The following is a 20,345-nucleotide window of genomic DNA, read 5'->3' on the forward strand; positions in this document are numbered from 1 at the left end:
TTTTATAGAATTTGGGAAATTGGTGCCATCTCAACTTTGAATTTTTAAGCCCTGCATTGTGATCATCAAAAACACCTTACTGCATGCAATTTGATAAAAATAAAATTAATAAAATGAAATTCATATTTTATGAATAAGTATAAACACGAAGAAAATCAGGTGCTCCAGTCTGTGCCTTTAGGGGCACCCTCCAGCCTCATTCAGAATTTATTTTTTCTCTTAATACCTCTCCCCAATACTCACTAAACTGAATCAACTTGATTTTTTTAAATTCCATTCTCTTCAAGATACCTTCAAAATCAGTCCTAATAAAGAACACACTGATAGGAACAAAAATCTTTAATGTGTCTATAATTCTTTCCTCATAGGAGTTGACATCCCTGAGAGCGGTGAGATTACGCAATCAAAAGACATCAAGCAATGCACCCATCAGATTCAAGACCTAGTGCTTAGCAGGCTGAACAGTGCCGTTGCTGGGAAATTGATCGGCTCTGTCAATTGTCTGAGGGATAGCTACATTGGTACGCTCTCAAGGTGTCTAGAAAGTTTGGAGCGAGGGGAAGTGGAGTTGGAACCTTCAGCCAGCCTGGCACTCCAACAGGTTTGTTTTCTTATCCGTAATAGTTATAATATGTACAGCGGAAGGTCATATAAATATATTTTATATCTTTGTGTATTCATCTTGTGTTCTCTAGTGATGTCATTTGTAGTTTCACTTTAATTTAGTCAAGTTGATTATAGCATATTTATTCACGTGTATGTTTCAGTCGATAAAAGGTATAATGTATTTTTTCATTTATAATTTCATTTATTGTCTACTGGTCCATTGAAACTCATTCCGATCACACTTCTGTCATTTATACAAACACAAGCACTACTATAATAGTTCTAATATAGTACCTGATTATGTTCAGTTTAATACTGTATTTACTCTGTGAGAAAACGCATACGCTTTACCTAAAAGTTAAAAAAAAGCATTAGAAAAATCACTTTGGTATGCATAAAAATGATGATATGCCTTGATTGAGAATGTGCTTCTGATGTAGAAAATATGGAAATGAGAAGTTGAACATTAGAAACTAAGTAGGGGAAGCAGATTTTGGAAAAAAAAAAAATCTGCCAAGAAAACATTTTTATAAAGAAAAGCTGAAACCTCACAAGCAATACATCAGTTGATATGAGTGAAAGTAAAACTGCATTAGCATTTATGTAATATCTAGATCTATGTCGGAAATCCCTGTGAACTTTTGTAGCTGCTTGATTACACAGTGGAAAAGTGGAAGTCTATTTTTAGCACGAGCTGTTTCCGGTGATGGTTTTGTTTTCAACCTGAGTCGTAGCAAATACTTTGCTACCGAATTTTCTCTATTTGAAGAACATGTTTAATTAAAGCACACATACACGAACAAATGCATTTACTGTAGACATGATTTTATAAAATATTACTTATTTTGATTATAGACATACTTCTGTCATTTACATATTAAAGTGCATGAGGTCTTAATAGAGCGAGGGCGGTGTCATCTGTCAGTAAAAAAAAAATGAATGTCTCGTTTCAGCACCACAAGTTTACCACAAATTTGTTTGTATCAATTGCATATATAGAAAATAAAAATGCTATGGCACCCAACAATTGTAAACACATTATCACCAAAACAAGACATTTAATTCATGATATTTCCTCAGCGGCAAAGAAAACAAGATATTTTTGTTTTTGTCAGGGATAACTTATTTTTCATTTGATTTTATCAATGATTTATTATTATGCAACTGGGGTGATACGATCCAAATAGACAATTTTTCGTTTACAGTGAAATCCTGTGTTGTGCGCTGAAACATAAAAACAGGACAAACAAAGTGTTGTAGCAGTGTTCAAAACTATTTTTTAGGTATTAATGCGCCTAAAAATGTGCATGAAAGTCATTTTGATGAAGTAAGGATATCTTAAAGCCATATTCCTCACAGAAAGATTGGTATTTTGAGAGAAATCAAATTATTTAATGAGAAATTAAAAATAAAAATTAAATCATTTTATTTTGATGGCAGACGTTTAATCCGCTTCTTTCACACAGTCAATGGAAAATATCCTATTTAAAATCACATGAATTCTTTGTACTTTTACAAAATGTATTCATATAAATTTACAAATAACAAACTATTTAATAAATGCCGCTGTAATTTCATAAAAGAGTAACAATATTCAGAATCTTCATCTTTCATGTCTTTTTGTTTTCAGATTTTAAATGCTGCGTATCAAGTTGAAGTCAATGTCAACACCAGTTCTTCGATTGTCAGGATTATTTTAGAGAAGATGAAACAGGTATATAAAACTGAATTTCTGTTTTATATTAAAAGTTCTTGACATCCATTATATTACTGTATTTTTCAATTGACGTTGACAGTCAAATCAAGTTGAAAAAAATATTTTTTCTGACTTTCGTTTGTAGACTGGCACACGCTACACAAGATGCCAAAAAAAAAATACCATTTACAGCCATTCATTGTTTTGAAATCCTACACCAGTATGAAACTATGCAAGGTCTTGAGTATTGTTTTCCCAGGGTATTATTTCTCATCTTGGGACATCAACATATAATAATTTGATTAAGTACAGTGACCTCATTGATTAACCTTTGAGGTCATCTAATCTCAAACATGTGTTGACTGACGAAAGAAGCATGTGTTCAAAGTAGCCCCCAGTGTTCAGGCTTGTGAGCCGTCTGCAACCCAACTCTACAAAACTGAGTTCACATGAAATTCTTCCTTGTTAGGAATGAGTACAAAAATTAAAATATTCCTAAATCTAGGAAAAAGGTATTCCCCAGTTTCCCAAGTAGTTGATCAACTTGATTAGCCCTTCAGATTCAGAGTTTTTTTCAGAAAAAATAAACAATAGAGAGCTAGCCCACACAGGCGAGGGAGCGGAGCGACCAAGCGAGGGGGGATAGGTGTGGAAGGGCGGATCACCCTGGAAACGCCATATCGGAAGGTTTCTACGCTATTTAACGGTGTATTTTAGAGTAATTTTAGTGTGTTTGGTGTCCAGATAGCTGGTGTTGCTGGGAAGTTTTCAGAGTATCATGGCACTGAGCCCCTGTTCCTTGGTTTAGAAAATCCCCTGAGTATTACTAAAACAGAAAGAGTTCCAGACATGTAAGATGCAGCATTACATATATAAAGCTCACGTAACCAGTTTTATCTTAAATGCTTTTTGTATGTAAACAAAAAAAAACTTTAAAACGAAATGATCGATTGTGCAGGTACACAAGTGCATTCAAAAACAAGTTTGTGACTGTACTTCATTAACGATATTTATGAAGGTCAAGACACTCTTCTAAGCACAAAATGGTTTTAGAGAAAACTGATGTTGACGACGACGATGATGTTGCACACATTCCTTTATGTACTACGGAGAATAAATTGTGTGATGCAAACTTGTTTATTATGCACAGAAATGTAACACAGTTTTTTGATTGAATGCACAAAGATAGTCATATACATATATGTAGTCAGAATTGCCTCTTGGGTTCATCAAACTTTACAAACAGAGGAGAGTTCGCTAATATTTCATTATGGACGCAACATACTATATTTCAGATAATTATATTTTCAACTTCATTCTAACTTCATAGGTTATTAGGTCAATGCCCTGGAGTAATCCTCCTAAAGTTGATGCTGAATGGAAAAAGAAGGTAGCCTTGGACATGATGAACAGTCTAAGTGAATATAAGTTGGCTAAGAATATATGCTCTCAGGTAAGGCCAGACTTTTATTATCCCTTGTTTCGCGAACCCGACGAATGAACAGGAGCCGAAAATGAAATAAAAATATTATTTTTATCTTCATTTTTTTTTTCGCCCGCCGTCTAACAAATCCAAGTTGCATTTTCATGGGAGTATCATGATCAAAGTACCGAAGTCTCGCGCAGATCTATACTTTATGCGCGTTGGTTGGCAGTGAATCTCGGGTATTGACCTTTCTGCGTGCTGCTTGAGACTACTAAGCGAACCCGGCGGTGTGGTTTGTCGTGACACGCCGTGAAACTCTGTCGTCAAAAACCGAGAAATCCCTCATTAATGCTGAAAATTGTGCCCCAATTGGCGACATTGCCAACCAGGTTATACATGGAATAAAATTTTATTTCATTTCTTCTCTCTGATCAATGATCTCACTTACAATTCTTTGAGAATCACACAAATCTAACGGGGAAAAAAAGAATTAATTTTTTTTTTTTTTCGCTCTCCTCAAAAAAATGTACTTATAAAAACTTGAGAAACAAGGAATAAAAAAAGTCTGGCCTAATAGACTTGATATACTTACAAATGGCAGCGAGGCATTCAAGCTGGACAGCAAAGGCAATGACCATCGTGAACTCTGTGAACTTTAAATCACTGCATGAAGTCTGTCTAGCCTGTGTAAAATAATGAAGCTTTTCATATTCCTATCCTGATTTCACTAATTTTCTTTAGCTTGTTTTTTTTTTATAGTTTTCTTTGTGTGCCAGGCAACAATTCTGGACACTCGGTATCACTCAGTTGTCTCATCTGACTTATTTTCCTGCAAGTGGTGTAACCATATATATAGTGAATTTTTTCCCACACAAGTTCATGTTTAAGACTACATGTCAGGGCTGTGTGGCCATCTTGCTATCAAATTTAATAAGCTATCCTGGCATCAGCTAGGCCAGATCAAACACAAGAACCTGGGGACCCAAAGTCTCATCCCATTAGCTCATTAATGAATCTCACTCATTAGATCTATAGCAATTGTGCCTAAAATAAAGGTTTGGTCAGCCCCTTTTTTGTGTTTAGTCTGAATTAGGGTCTAATAATCAGAATTTCGATACAACAATTATAATGTTATTAATAAATCTAAATGCAAAAACATTTACAAGACGTTTCATTCATATATAATTTATCCAGTGCCATAGATGTGACTAAGGGGTGATCTCATATTCAAACACCTGGGTCAAACCTGGGTTAACCCGGCCTGCCCTTTCCTGCCCTATTCAGACCTACTAGACCTACAATATGCAAATTAGTAGTAGGTTTGAACCTAACCTCCAGATTAACTGCCCATTAACGCCCCCACTGAAAACAAAAAACAGAGAACAAAGAAGACAGACCAAGGGAAACCTAGGTTTTTCTTACAATACTGTTTCAGCCTGGTTTCAGTAGGATAAAAAATAAGATGTATACTATGGAGCTCCATGTTCATACTGAGTGTTATATTTTTGTTCTTTGCAAGTCTTGTACATCTAAATGCTAATAAAAAACAAACATTTACATCATGTCATTTACAAGTGTGATCAAAATTATATTGTTGTTTCCCACAACTTACATTTTGGTACAAGTCAATACAATTGTTATTGTTATTCAATTTATCTGGAATTAATTACAGACGTGATGGTTTGTTAGTCCCCGTTCGGACGCAGTCCGAAAACGGGGACTTATGTTTTGCCCTGTGTGCGTCCGTGCGTCCGTGCGTCCGTGATCACCTGTATCTCGAACATGCATGGACCGATTAAGTTCAAACTTCACTCATACATCACACATTATATGGGACATATGCACATGCATTTTTTTCATGATCCGATTAACGATAGCCGAATAGCGGCCATTTTAAGGCCGAAAATGCATCAAAATCGCACATTTTCACCATTCCGGACCCGGATCTCAGTTATGCATGGACGGATTTTGTTCAAATTTGGTACATACATTAAACATAATAGGACCTTGATGCACGTCATTTTTTTTTTTGGATCGGGTTCGAAATGGCCGACTGGCGGCCATTTTGTTTTAAAGAATTCAGTTCTGGATCCGTATCTGAGACATGCTTGGATTGATCGAGTTCAAACTTCACACACACAAGGTACATCATGTCACAAATATGTATGTGCATTTGTTTCATGATCTCATTAACGATAGCCAAATGGCGGCCACTTTAAGGCCGAAAATGCATTGAAATCGCACATTTTCACGATTCCGGACCCGGATTTCAGTTATGCATGGACGGATTTCATTCAAATGTGGTACATACATTAAACATAATAGGACCTTGATGCACGTCATTTTTTTTTTCGGATCAAGTTCGAAATAGCCGACTGGCGGCCATTTTGTTTTAAAGAATTCAGTTCTGGATCCGTTTCTGAGACATGTCTGGATTGATCAAGTTCAAACTTCACACACACAAGGTACATCATGTCACAAATATGTATGTGCATTTGTTTCATGATCTTATTAACGATAGCCAAATGGGGGCCGCTTTAAGGCCGAAAATGCATTGAAATCGCACATTTTCACCATTCCGGACCCAGATCTCAGTTATGCATGGACGGATTTCATTCAAATTTGGTACATACATTAAACATAATAGGACCTTGATGCACGTCATATTTTTTTTCGGATCAAGTTCGAAATAGCCGACTGGCGGCCATTTTGTTTTAAAGAATTCAGTTCTGGATCCGTATCCGAGACATGTCTGGATTGATCAAGTTCAAACTTCACACACACAAGGTACATCATGTCACAAATATGTATGTGCATTTGTTTCATGATCTCATTAACGATAGCCAAATGGGGGCCGCTTTAAGGCCGAAAATGCATTGAAATCGCACATTTTCACCATTCCGGACCCGTATCTCAGTTATGCATGGATGGATTTTGTTCAAATTTGGTACATACATTAAACATAATAGGACCTTGATGCACGTCTTTTTTTTTCGGATCAAGTTCGAAATGGCCGACTGGCGGCCATTTTGTTAAAGAATTCAGTTCTGGATCCGTATCCAAGACATGTCTGGATTGATCAAGTTCAAACTTCACACACACATGGTACATCATGTCACAAATAGATATGTGCATTTGTTTCATGATCTGCTTAACAATAGCGGAATGATGGCCATTTTAAGGCCGAAAATGCATCAAAATCACGTATTTTCACAATTCCAGAACCGGATCTCAGTCATGCATGGATGGATTTTGTTCAGATTTAGCACAATGTGTTGTACATATGCAGGTGCATTTCGGTCATGATCTGCTTTGAATGTATATGTCACTCAAATATGAACGGAACGGGGACGTGTCATTGACAATGACTTGTTATATTTTGTCATTAAATGTGAATCAATTGATACCATAAACCCAGCTCTATTGTGATATATATGGTAAATTAATGTTTGAAACAGAACAGGGAAAAAATGCACTAGAATTTTAATGAGCAGCTTCTTAGGATAAATTACTTACGTTATATATATATTTGGCATAGTGAGTAAAATATGTTTATCCATGGAGCGAACTGGTACATTTTGTCCGCAACAAGTACGGTCAGTTTTGTGTCCATGTCAGTTCATAAATTCATAGAACACATTTTTTGGTTAAAGTGCCTTTGAAATGGCTGCTATTTTCACGCCTAAAATTATCCATTGATACATAAATATTATTAATTTATATGTTTCTAAGCATGAATTATTTTTTTAAGTGAAAAAATGTGTTTTAAACTCAATCTACGGCAACTTTATTTTTGTGTATTTTAAAACGAGGCTCCTCATTAGCTTCTTATTTGCATACAGAAATTCCCCTTGTGACGTCAGAAGGGGAAGTCGCATGGCAGCTTGCATTGCCGATACGTGTAAATAAGGCAAATTTCTTGTGCAGTTTTCTCGTCTTTGACTAAATTTTCACTTATGTACTTGTTCGTCGAGAAGGAATGAATCATAATGAACACATAGTATCAATTTGTGTTGCATGGGGTTGAGTTAGATGCGAAATATGTCCGTTCTGGTGTAGCTAGTCACCGTGATCGTCACCGGCGCACGTTTGTACACTGTCGCTGGACAAAATAGGTTACTAGGCACGTCACTACACTGTTTTATTTCATCGATCGTCTGAGTAAAACTTTCAAAATTAAAATAAAAGAGAACATATTTTGACATTCTAAACATTAGACTATAGTGATCACTATAAAATAATTAAAAAAATGACAAATCACAGTTACTAAATAAATGACAGCCGCGTGGAAATAAATTGAAATTTTGTTGAAATAGGTGAACGCGTCGGGTCACGACGAGGGCAAGTGCGTTTAAAGCGGTGTTTAATTGGATAACAAAAATAATCGAGATCGACAAACATACAGATAAATTCAGAGTGGATTCGAGTTAGCGTGATCCATGGCGTGATTGTCATAATTATAACATCATATTAAAACTTTATTTAGTGGAAACACATTGACCAAGCCCGGATTCTTATTTCATAAAGTATTATGCAGATCAAGCTGCAAGCATGGAGGTAAAAAAAGAACAGAGGTGTGAATTCGACATTCAACACCAATCACCAAACAATTCAGAAACTTTTAGCCTTCGAAAATGAAAACAATTAGCAGTGTGTAAGGGCTGTGTAATTTCCTGTTCGTCTGACGTTTTGTTTTCATGTCACTGTCAAAATTATTGCTACTCTTTACTTAACAGGGACTAAATGGTCTCTATAAAACGATAATCAGGATTGCAAAAAAAGTCAACTCATTTGAAACACTTGCCGTCTCTCTCTCTCTTCTGAAATCTGCCTCTGTGATCATGTTCCGGATTCTATTTCTTTCAAAAGTGTTGCGCCAGGTTTATGTTGTCGGCGTTTCTCTTTAAACCTAGTTGTTTTTTCGTGGACGAGGACAGTTTTTCCAAAAAAAAGAAGCTGAGGTTAAGTGGCTTTCGTCCACTGATGTCGCACTTTCGAATCGATTAGAAACGTGTGAATACTTACACTATGACTATACGTTTCACTGCAACTGCCCATAACACAACATCTAAAATCTCTCTCTCGAAAAAAATAAATAAAATAGACAAAAAAAAAAAGACAAAAAAACGCCGATCGAAAAATGTATATCGTTTAAAAGTATACTGAATGACCAGTGTTATTACGGCTCAGGGGTATGACTTTTTGGCATTTGGTGGCGCACTTTCGGCGAGAGTCGGAAATCCGGAAACAGTCGACCATTTCAGGATAGGTGGGCGTGGCTACAACACGAGAAATATTCCAAATTAACTTGGATACGAGTAATCATTTTCAGCAAAAAAATCAATAACTGCCCATTTCAGTGGGACACAGATCTAAAATGGGAAACGTAAGGGTGGGCATTGCACAGGCACTTTAAGTTTGTAAAGTCTGTGAGATTGCGAGTTATCAAAATATGAAGGCATCTGAAAACCGTCCATAGTCCCTCTGTCACTGTGTCAAAACTAAAGTCGGGGCTAACGCAATGACTCCGGCGCTACGACCACCGTAACATTGTCAGCTGACGCCATTGCGGGGAAATTACTGGTATTTACCGCTGCCGATATCTTATTTTTCTGTGACAAAATGCACACATTTCGAACCCCTGGTTAATTAAAAATAACATCGAAGCACAGTGCCTTAAGGGACTGTGGGCGGAGTAGGCAGCGAAGTGTTGTTTTTAAACACCGCAGAAAATCTACACTCAACGCAGCCATCTTGGTTACCTCAATCAGAATTTCTCCTTCTCACCCAGCATGCATCGATTGTGATATCGCAACGTGCACTATGTCGCCTTAGGCGACGGTCTTAGGTATAAGGCACTCTATGAATAAGGTATTTTCAGAGGTCAGGGTTCGTTTTTTATAAGCAGTCTCGTCTGCAGATGAATAGCCTTAAATAATCAGCGGGAGTCCATTTAATTTAATTTTCTGTTTTGATACTTCGTGTCACTGGCAATTGAATAAGAAAAACTGCAAATAACCGATGTGCAGCAAATCGAAATAAATTTTCATGGCGTATGCTGCATTTGTTTTCCCGGATTTTGCGATGCCGCACTCCTGAAAGAACTGTTTGAAAATTGAACTCGCAACAGTAGTAAAGGCTTGAACACAGTAGCGTAAGTGTCAAGTGCAACTTTGTATCAACAAATGTTCGTCTTCTGATACTTATTAGATTTCAGAGACACATATCAATTGTCCAGCCCAATGAAAAGTCTGATTCACGTCCTCTGCTCAATTTGCGACTCGAGCATAACAGTTTATTAAAACAAAACAATTTATTCAGCACGCTGTTCACCGATATATAAAAGAGTGTTTTTTTAGGCAAAACACTCGGTAAAATGACTACTGTACACCAATAAACCGACACATTTTAGAGACAACTATCTAGTCTTCAAAAAGCAATGTAAACTCTGTCAATCCTAAAAATAAACAACAGCTTGAATGAGGTGTGAATGAGATCGGTTCGAATCGCAGTTTTTATGCAAATTCGTGCGGTCGTCCTGAACCGCACTGTCTATTGTTTAAACTTCCAAACCGCAAAACTGGGTTTTGTTCGGGCGGTTTAGGGCGGTTTGGGTTTTCGTAGGTTTGACCCGCATGTTTGAATATGTGATCACCCCTAAATGCATGATCCCCAACAACTAATAGGCTTTAGCAATAGTTCAGTTTCAAAAAAATTTGATAAAAATGTTTCAATTTGTTTTTAACCTAGGCCATTGTGATATGACTAATAGATGTGTATATCATTTGTCAATTCATTCTTACAGTTTAAAACCAGACTTTGTAGTTCCCATGAAGCGTTCAACCAGTCTATGAATAACCTAGAAGCAAAGCATTCTGGGAGACTTGAGAAAACTGAAGAACAAAGGATGAGAGTCCGGAAAATTCATGCTCCCAAACTTGCCAGGCTTTCCCTGGAAAGCACTTCTATGCAAGACATTATACTGCACGGTGAGTCAGACATACGATTTTTTTCCTTTATTCAAATCTACCATTAAGAAGTGTACTTTGCCTGAAATGTCTGGTTACATTGATTAATTACCAAGAACTATAATTACCTGCTTTACCTATTGTTTCCAGATGTATCATGATTTGGGGGTGGGGGGTGGGGTGGGGTGGGGTGAAGTGTTTGTCAATGTTCTTTTTGTCTCTTGTTTTGATACTTTACGCTATTGAAACTGTGTTAGTTTCGCTGCTCCATTTGTTTCAAAAATAGTTATTTTTGGATAAAGTGTCAGTAATTGCCGTGTGATGAAAACATGTCTAAACTGAACACCAAACAGAATGAGATAATTGCAATTTGTAGAAGTCTTGTATACAAGTATGTACACGTACACTGAGAAAGTACTGAATATTGGTGTCATTTTTAGACAGGTTTCTGTTTTTTGTATTAGTTGAGCTTGACGAAGGTTATTTTGGAGTACGGTAAAATCTTTTGTGCCAGTATAGTTTCACTTAGCATCAGTAATTGTAGTACAGTAAAAAGAACGTGACTTTAATAATAAGATACAAATGGATTTTTTTTTTTATGTGCACGAATTAGTGAAATCATTTTTGGTTGGTTAATAAATTGTGATTTTTTTTCAAATAAAAAATAGAAACAGACAAGCATATGATATGATCTCTAGCATTGACATGTTTTGTGATAATTTCACAAACACACACAATCACAGTGTTGGTCTGGATGGAGCTATATCGAAAGTACACAAATCTTCGAAGAAATAAAACTGACATTCATATTATGCCAATGATGAATATTCAAAAAAACTAGGTACTGGTACTCTTGTTTTCCCAAAAAAATTTATAATGCAAGCTCAATAATTAAGATGCAATCAGAAATTCAAATTTAGATAACTGACAGCTTTGTCAATCTTGTGAGCTTGTCCTGAAACAGGATCAAGCATCATGAATTCACTAATCAGATCACTCAGTATGTAGAGCGATGAACTTTCAACAACATGGCACTGAAGTCATTCAAGCTGAGACTGATTCAATGGTGGAGGAAATGTCCCACTCCATATATAGTGCTTTAAAGTGTTTTTTTTTTTTTTTGTCACACGCCTGTATTTACGTTTATTTCATGAGTAAAACATTCCCTGTTTTGTTGAAAATCGTTTCTGGTACGATGTCTTTTAAACTGGTTGAAATCACCGGTGATGTTAGGTGATGCTTACATTATTGTTTTTCAGCAAAGATTTTCTTGATAATAATTATTTTCATGCTGTGTTTTGCATAAAAGGTTAAAGTGCAAATTGAAATGATGCAATTTTTTTTTTAACTGGTGATTTAGGTTAGGTTATATTTAATAATTTTTAGCTCCACTGTCGACTTTGTCGAATGGAGCTTATCATATGAGTGATTGTCCGTCGTCGTCCGTGTCAATGTTTTACTTTTTCGACTTCTTCTTGAAAACTACAAGCCTGAATGCTTTGATACTTGGTGTATATGTACCTTGGGTAGACCTCTCTTAGATTTGTTCATTTCATGTTGATATCTTCAATTCTCTAATTTTGGTGAATATTTTTGTCATTTTTGGTAAAAAGTGATATTTTCGACTTCTTGTCTATACATATTGTTCATTTTCTAATGATGTCTTCAGTTCTTTAATTGAAATGTGCATTGCTAACAGCGGAGCTATCTCAGCCGATAGGCTGCTTGTTTCTTTTAAATGAGTTGGGTGCACTTATTAATAGAGTTTTTACTGTATTTTGATCCTATTTATAGCACATATCATGCTGGTAGTGCTTACCATTGGAATGCTGTGATAGTTAATATGGATGTATCCTATAAGGCCAGATACATACAGACCACTTCAAAAGTGTTACTGTTCAGTGACTATGGCATTACATATCTAATATGACCTGCTTGCAAAATAGGGGTTTTGTGTGCTCACTTCACAATATGAAGCCATTAGGTTCAGTCTCTTAGCTTACTGCTCATGTGGCAATATGAAATAGATTATATTCTGCCAAGACCAAATATGTTTGGGAGAATGGCATCCTTATTCGATAGGGGAGGATAAAAACTGTTGTTCCTGCATGCTGTTCTTGTCTTTTGTGCATGTTAAAGAACCTCATCACTAATTTTTTTCACAGAATGATAATTCTTTTCTTTCATGTCAGACTTTGTAGTAATTTGTTAGACCTCTTCGTCTGTTATTCTAAGTAATACTAGATAGTAAATAAAAATATAAATAAAAATGTTGTGTTTGTAGGAATGCCACAAATGGGTCGTGAGATTGGTCGTGGTCAGTATGGTGTCGTCTATGCGTGTGATTCTTGGGGCGGCCATTCGCCATGTGCTTTGAAGTCGGTTGTCCCACCAGATGAAAAGCATTGGAATGACCTGGCATTGGAATTCCATTACACAAGGTAGTCAGATCTTCTCCGATCAATTAAATTATTTTATAATTTATTATAATTCTGATGTTATATGATGCATTGCAAGCAAGATTGGTGTTCATTTGCTATTTTCTGTTTGTTTTAGATCAATTAATGACCATGACAGAATAGTGACACTACGAGGATCAATAATCGACAATTCGTATGGGAACGGTACGTCACCGGCTGTTTTACTGATCATGGACAGATTGCAGCGCGATCTGTACGTTGGGATCAAGATGGGATTGGACACTGTCAGTCGAATGCAGATAGCCATGGACGTCGTGGAAGGAATTCGATATTTGCACAGTCAGGGTCTAGTACACCGAGATATTAAACTCAAGAATGTCTTGGTGAGTACGTCCATGATATGTACAATATCTGTCCAAGAAAATAACCCTGGGTCATCTGGTGTTACAACTAGCATCGACCTTTGTCCACAACAATTAAGGCAAGGTGCTCATGTTAGAACCAAGGTGATCATATTGTACATCCATGTGCTTGCATGGTGGATCTATCTGGCACAGCAGCTCTCATCAAATGTAACATTTACACATTATTTGACACAATGAGATAGGAACTTGTTGAGATTCTGTGTGGATATTAACAGCCTCTGAGGAGAAAGAGTTTCCACCTTCAGAAGAAAACACCTGTCATAATGCTACTACATGTACTAATGTTGGGATTCAAACCCACACACAATGAGTTCAATCACGTTTTGGTACTTAACCCCAGACCACTGGACCACAGTTGTCATTTCCACAAATACATGATGTTCTTCTTTCATTTACAGCTTGATAAACAAAACCGAGGAAAGATCACTGACTTGGGATTCTGCAAACCGGAAGCTATGATGAGTGGTAGTATCGTTGGCACTCCTATACACATGGCACCCGAGTTGTTTACAGGTCGCTATGACAACAGTGTTGATGTGTATGCGTTTGGTATATTGTTCTGGTATATATGCGCTGGCCATATCAGGCTACCTTTGGCATTTGAGCAGTGTGCAAGCAAGGACCATCTTTGGAATTCTGTGAGACGAGGTAATGCAAACCACTTTAATTGTCAATATCATTATTAGTTCGATTATTGCGTCTTTTAGAAATGATCAAACCAAAACATAAAGATTTGTCCTTCTTGTTCCAGGGGAAACTAAAAAGTGGTGGTGTGATTTTAATTTTATTTGTATTGAAATTATTCAATATCACATAAAAATTTATAAGTTCATTTTAATATGCATTTATTATCCATCAACATGTAGTGAAGGTGGGGGGTGTAGTGGTTGCCAGCGTCTCTCCGTCTGTACAAAGTCGTATCAGGAGCATCATTGCAGACATTCACACACTGTTATATTGAAGTTCTTGTCAACATATTTAATAACCATATATGGTCATATGACCTCATAAAAAATGCATAAATGTTGTATCTGAAGCACTATTGCAGATAGGGACATTCAACCAGTGCTTTATTGAAGACACTATTGCACACTAGATCTGATCATATTTGATAATAAACCCAATATTTGACCTCATTAAAAATGTGTTACTATCATCTGGAACACTATTGCATAGACAGGCATTTCATCAGTGTAAAAAGATCATCAATCCTTGATGGCTTTCTTGTTAAATGATGCTTTTTAATTTATCAAGGTTGATTTGGAATGACAAAACACTGTATTCCACTTCACTCATAAAGTAACCCAAAATAATGTGAGGTTTCAAACTGACATGCAAGAAACACAACCTTTAGATTCACACACAATCTTTTTGACAAGCTATGCAACTGAACATCCTTATTGATATTCCCCATGTTCCATATCTTTGTAGGTGTGCGACCCGAACGCTTGATTCATTTTGATGAGGAATGCTGGACTCTGATGAACACGTGTTGGTCTGGTGAACCAGGGCAGCGACCTCTTCTTGGCGAGGTCCATACGGCTTTATCAAAAATCTTTGAGAAAGCTAAAAAGAATCCTTCCAAACCGCTGTATCATGGTCATGCCCAGACTCACACTAGAGTATCTGATAAAAAATACAGACTAACGTAGTATACCAAAGCTTATGATGCTTTTAGATTAAGTTTGGGTTCAACCAAATTTAAAAGTCAATATTTGTTTGCTGTCAAATATGCACATTGAATGTTAATTTTGTTTTATCTTTTAAAACCCAATATATAATACTGCCTTACTTGCTGAATATGACATCTCTGTAGATTATCTTGCCAGAGGGTAGTTGGGAAGCGTCAACCAGTGTCATTTATTTTTAATATCTGAAATGTATTATTATTCAGTGAATAACTTGATATTTACAATGAAATGCACACAAGATATCCATTTCATAACAAAACTGAGGCTGATGTAGCAATGTTACTTTCCAGCTTGTGTATATATATATATTTTAAAATGTAGGGTTAAACATTTTTTCTTTTTTTTTCAATTTTCGAGGCAGAATAACGAACAATGTTGCACTTCAGTATGAGATGCCTGTTAATCGAGTTTTTAAAAATTCATGGATAAAGTAATGTAGCTATTTAGTTAACCCTTGAATGCCAGAGTCCTGTTTTACAATTCACAAAACAGGTTTGCATATTTTGGTCAAAAGTTTTGATGAAGCCCAACGCCAATAGAGATTTATGCTTAGTTGGCTTCAGATTGAAAAAGGAATTACCATATACCGGTACTACATGTATTATAAAAATACTTAAAAAGGTGTTAAATGTTTCACCAAAAATGTTGGCATTTATAGGGTTAAAAAAAAAAAACTTAGAATATTGTAAATAGAATAAGGAAATTCATTTAAGTTGTGGCTACCATAGTGTCCAAAGTAGAATTAGCGAGCCTTCTGATCTTCTAATCCATGAAGAGCTTGCAGTTCCAGTAATATTTTTATTTAAATATACTTTGAGTAAATCACTATATGATTGTAATAATGTAAATAACACCAGGGGTATTTCACACCTCATCTTTATATTTGCTTCATATTAAAAGATTATATGAATTTTTTGTTTAATAAATTATGTACTTGTATTTATGTTTTTCATTTGTATTTTTTTTTTTTTTTTTAAATTAGTGAGGTTTACTGGTAGTACTGTAGCTTATACATTTATTGTGTTGTATCGTTTAGTTCATATAGCGTAACTATGCTTTATGTGTGATTATAACGAATAGAACATTTTTCGTTCACTATGTGATTTCAGATTACGTGAAATTGAACGTAAAACAGGACAAACAAAGGTCATAGCATTGTAGCGAGGTCAAAAAAACATTGTGTGGGACTCAACAACGCTTAATAATGTGCTATACACAATTGATGATGAATTCTTTTTCAAAGATTGGCATTTCAACATTGAGCGTATTAAAAAAAAGGAATTCAAATTCAAAATATAATCATTTATTTTTCGCAGCAGACATGTGGTCTGTGCCGTTCACGCAATACCTGAGATCACAGAGTGAATGAAAAATCAACTACTGTCACTAGAATTCATAAAAATGCTCAGTTTGTATCTTATTCTCAGTCTTATGGATGGTGAAAATTTCTTTCTCTGTTAATTGATGATTTGCCACTTTTATCATTTCATTTTCATTGCATGCATTCTAAATCAAATTTGTCTAGCTGTTTTGATAATGTAGGTCTCAGTTTTGTGTTATCTAATCATAGTTGTCTCATTCATTCCTTCCTTTTTCCTGCATGTGCAGTCATCCCAGTGTTGAATCTCGGCTAAATGAATCACTTCATACTCATATCATCATTACATCAATCTAAATATTGAACTTGACTTGAACAGGGTATTTTCTCAGGTAAAAATTGAATGTCTTCTGATTTTGAAACTGGTAGTTATAGTAACTACTACGGTATAGCATGTCTACCCTAAATCATGTCTTCCACATTGCTGTCTTGAATGTATTTTAATAAACCAAAGTTTTATCAGTTTGTAATTAACTGTATGCATAACCTAAAGGTCACACATCTCGATACTTTATTTTTGGGGGGGGGGGGGGGGGGTTAAAATTCACTATTAAATGAGAATTTCAAAATTATTTGCCAAAGAAAAAATTTCATAAACGGTTAAAACTGGCAATAATCAATGTATTGTACACAAATTATTGCTGTCGTAGAGCAACAGTACCCCCAGAAATACCTGGATGTGTGACCTTTAGGGGGCTTGCATATGGCTCATTGTATTTTACATCAATAATACCGGTACTATCCACATCATGGTTTTGGTTTTCATTTCATACAGTATCATGTGTTTCTTTTTTTGTAATTTTATTTCTTAATTTTTTTTAGAAGTTTATGGCTTTATACAAAAGATCTCTGAGCATTAATAACAAAGCAAGTAGTCTAAAATTCCTACCAAAACATTTTTTTGGCTTTTATACATATGGTTAAACAACAAAAAACTTATTTTAAGAACGTGTAATTCTACATAGTTTTAGTTGAGCTGGAGCAACCTTTCAACAAACAAGCTGCCCTCTGATTGGTGTTAGGGTCTTCATTTTGAGTCTACAATTTCCATGTTTATGAAACCAGTCTCCTTGTTGCTATTAGTAACACGTGCTTACGTAAATAGAATTATATCCATGGTCGAAATACTAGTAAATACTATTGATACAACAGACAATAAATCCACTTTTTGATACTTTAATAAGCAAATTGCTCCTGTACTCAATGATAGCAGATGTTTGAAGTACACAGGTCAGTGGGAGAAACTAGATAGTGGGTATTATTCTTCCCAGTTATGTGACATCTACTTTGTTTACTTGGTCCAAAGACGATCCCATCGTGTAATAATTTTTACTCTTGTGATTAACAATGTCAAGAAACTATCAGCCATAATTTTTTTTGTTTGTGCTTGGGTTTTGAATTAAGATAATCTCTCCATTAGAAGTGCATCTCCAATAGAAACGCACATAAATTTATATTTAGTGTATGTTTTTGGCTCTTTTCGACCATTGACATATACCGTATATGTTATTTACGTAACCGTATGCGCTTCTAAAGGGAAACATACGTCACTCGTGATTAGAGTGACCGTTCAGTTTAGTGTGAGTTTCTTTTGAAATTGCCTCATGATTTGTTTTGGAGTACATACAGTACATTCTGAGCAAAACTTAACTAGCTTTGTCTTTCCAAAAAAAAATTAATAATAATTTTTAAATCAAGTATCGTTGTCTTCAATAATTACAACTTATTGTTTACAGTGTTTACCTTTGTTGCTAGATAATTTTAGTTTCTAAAGCTAGCTGATTAATACTGTACATGAAGACGGTATATGTCACATGTGAATTTGGCTGTAGATTTGAAAATGCCACCTGACAGATTAACCTTTGACTTCCCTGGGTAGAATAGAACACACACATGAATATACCATTCTATGTAATGATACAATTACAAATGTCATGTTTTTAATTATTTGTGATTCCAGTAGGAGTAGATACCCACTAATATAGTGATTTGTATCAGTCACATTGGCATAAATATCTTTAATAGATTACATGTTTTTGATGCCACTGTGACTGTTACCAGGGTAACACATTCAACTTTTTTTCATTTTCTTCTCCGCACACCTCCCATTCCTGTTTGCTATTAAATCAACACATTCAGAAGGCGTCATTTAAATGGTTCGCTTATGTAAATTGCAGTGTGTTCAGAATGAATGTCTATTTCTGGCAAACTGTATTCATTTGCAGTCATGTGACTATATTCTATGCATGTCTAGTGTGAAGTCTCTAAAACATGAATACAGTCACTCTCATAGGAGTTGCAAGGTACAGGCATATAGTTGCTTGCTGTCATGTCGTGAAAAAAAATGTCTTGTTACATTGATAGATTAGTTTTTCTCCTAGAAAACAGCATCTTTCAAAAATGTATTGCAAACTTACCTTACCTTATAGTGATAGTCAATGATGGGTGAAATGTGCTAAGTTTTATAAATTTTTTTTGTCACTTTTGTTTTTGTGCAGATTTTATGTATTTATTGTTATCTGGTAAAAGTACCCTTTATTAGTACATTTACCTAACAAAATCAGGACAAATCCACATGACCAAAATACCTGATAAAGTGAAGTAATTGGTAGTAAAAGTAGATTCTTTAACAATCTTTAAGGGCGCCCTCATGTGGTCATTACTGGGATATCTTTTCTTTTTGTTAGGTCATTAGGTTAAACGTGGATGACTTACTGTCTCTATTAAAACCTGGTTGTTTTAGGAACCCACTGGTAAATGAATATTTACACGAGGGCGAGGAGGGGTGGGGCACAGTTGAACTTGTTACTGGTTGTAGTGTTATAGCATTAAACACAATATTCATTTATCAAATATTAAAAGTAAATCTTCACAAACTTGATGTTTTGTTTCATGTCGTCCTGCATGTGTTTGAGTCTTTTGTGAATGACTTGTGTAGGGTTTCTACGGAAACAAAAATCATACAAGACTGCAGTTAAAGGGCCACATTCAACAACTTGAGATTAAATGATGCCCAGGTCGTTTTCATTTGATGTTATACAAACTCATTGATGACTTGATACATGTTTTAAGCAATGTGAAAAGTGTGCTGAGAGAACTGTTTTCATCAAGTTAGATTCAGTTTTCCTAGAAAATAATTTTAGTAAGTTACTAGTAGTATAAACCCAGAGTTTAGTCGGTCAAGCTCACACACTTCAACAAATGATTGACCAAAATTTATGTCTGTAATATTACTGTTTTTTTCACCTCTATTGTTCTAATATGTTAAAACGTACATAGAAGACAGTTTTTGTTCAGCTACCTTTGTCAGCACTTACTAAGTACAGATGCGATGTCTACAGGTCATATGCCCATTGTCCTCTCATACAAAAGGAGTTAGGTAATGCACATAATGCTGTGACAGCACACAGCCCATGATAAGACTACAGATAAACTACCGGTACCTAAAACCCATTGCATTTGCAGTATTATTTTGTTAAGTATAGCAACTTGGAAGCTAACAGATGCTAATAATCTTTATGGACTTAAATTTGTAATTTGTGCTGTATAGTAATCTAGGAATGGTACTGTAGGTATGGAACTTTAGGAAAATTAACAACACCAAGGTGGATGATGTCAGCTTTGTATCAATCTACCATAAAATGATCTATTTCCACAAACAGTACCATCTAGTACCGGGAGGCACTGCAACCTAGCAGTACACCTGGTTGTTAGCATTAAACTGCCGATAGACCA

General features: G+C 35.6%; 1 protein-coding gene across 1 annotated transcript in view; it reads left to right on the forward strand.

The window, feature by feature from the left end:
* LOC100375914 (dual serine/threonine and tyrosine protein kinase-like) overlaps positions 1 to 19,486 on the forward strand; it is a 35,674-nt gene extending 16,188 nt beyond the window's left edge. Inside the window, exons 3-10 of the mRNA XM_078009154.2 lie at positions 369 to 601; positions 2,237 to 2,320; positions 3,633 to 3,755; positions 10,534 to 10,717; positions 12,981 to 13,137; positions 13,253 to 13,499; positions 13,940 to 14,189; positions 14,973 to 19,486. Of these exons, the coding sequence (XP_077865280.2) occupies positions 369 to 601; positions 2,237 to 2,320; positions 3,633 to 3,755; positions 10,534 to 10,717; positions 12,981 to 13,137; positions 13,253 to 13,499; positions 13,940 to 14,189; positions 14,973 to 15,193 (1,499 nt within the window). The 3' untranslated portion in view covers positions 15,194 to 19,486. The remainder of the gene's footprint in view (positions 1 to 368; positions 602 to 2,236; positions 2,321 to 3,632; positions 3,756 to 10,533; positions 10,718 to 12,980; positions 13,138 to 13,252; positions 13,500 to 13,939; positions 14,190 to 14,972) is intronic.
* Positions 19,487 to 20,345: the final 859 nt, after the last annotated feature.

The sequence above is a fragment of the Saccoglossus kowalevskii genome, chromosome 3 (assembly GCF_978046115.1).
Source record: "Saccoglossus kowalevskii chromosome 3, keSacKowa6.1, whole genome shotgun sequence".
In the NCBI taxonomy this organism is placed as follows: Eukaryota; Metazoa; Hemichordata; class Enteropneusta; family Harrimaniidae; genus Saccoglossus; species Saccoglossus kowalevskii.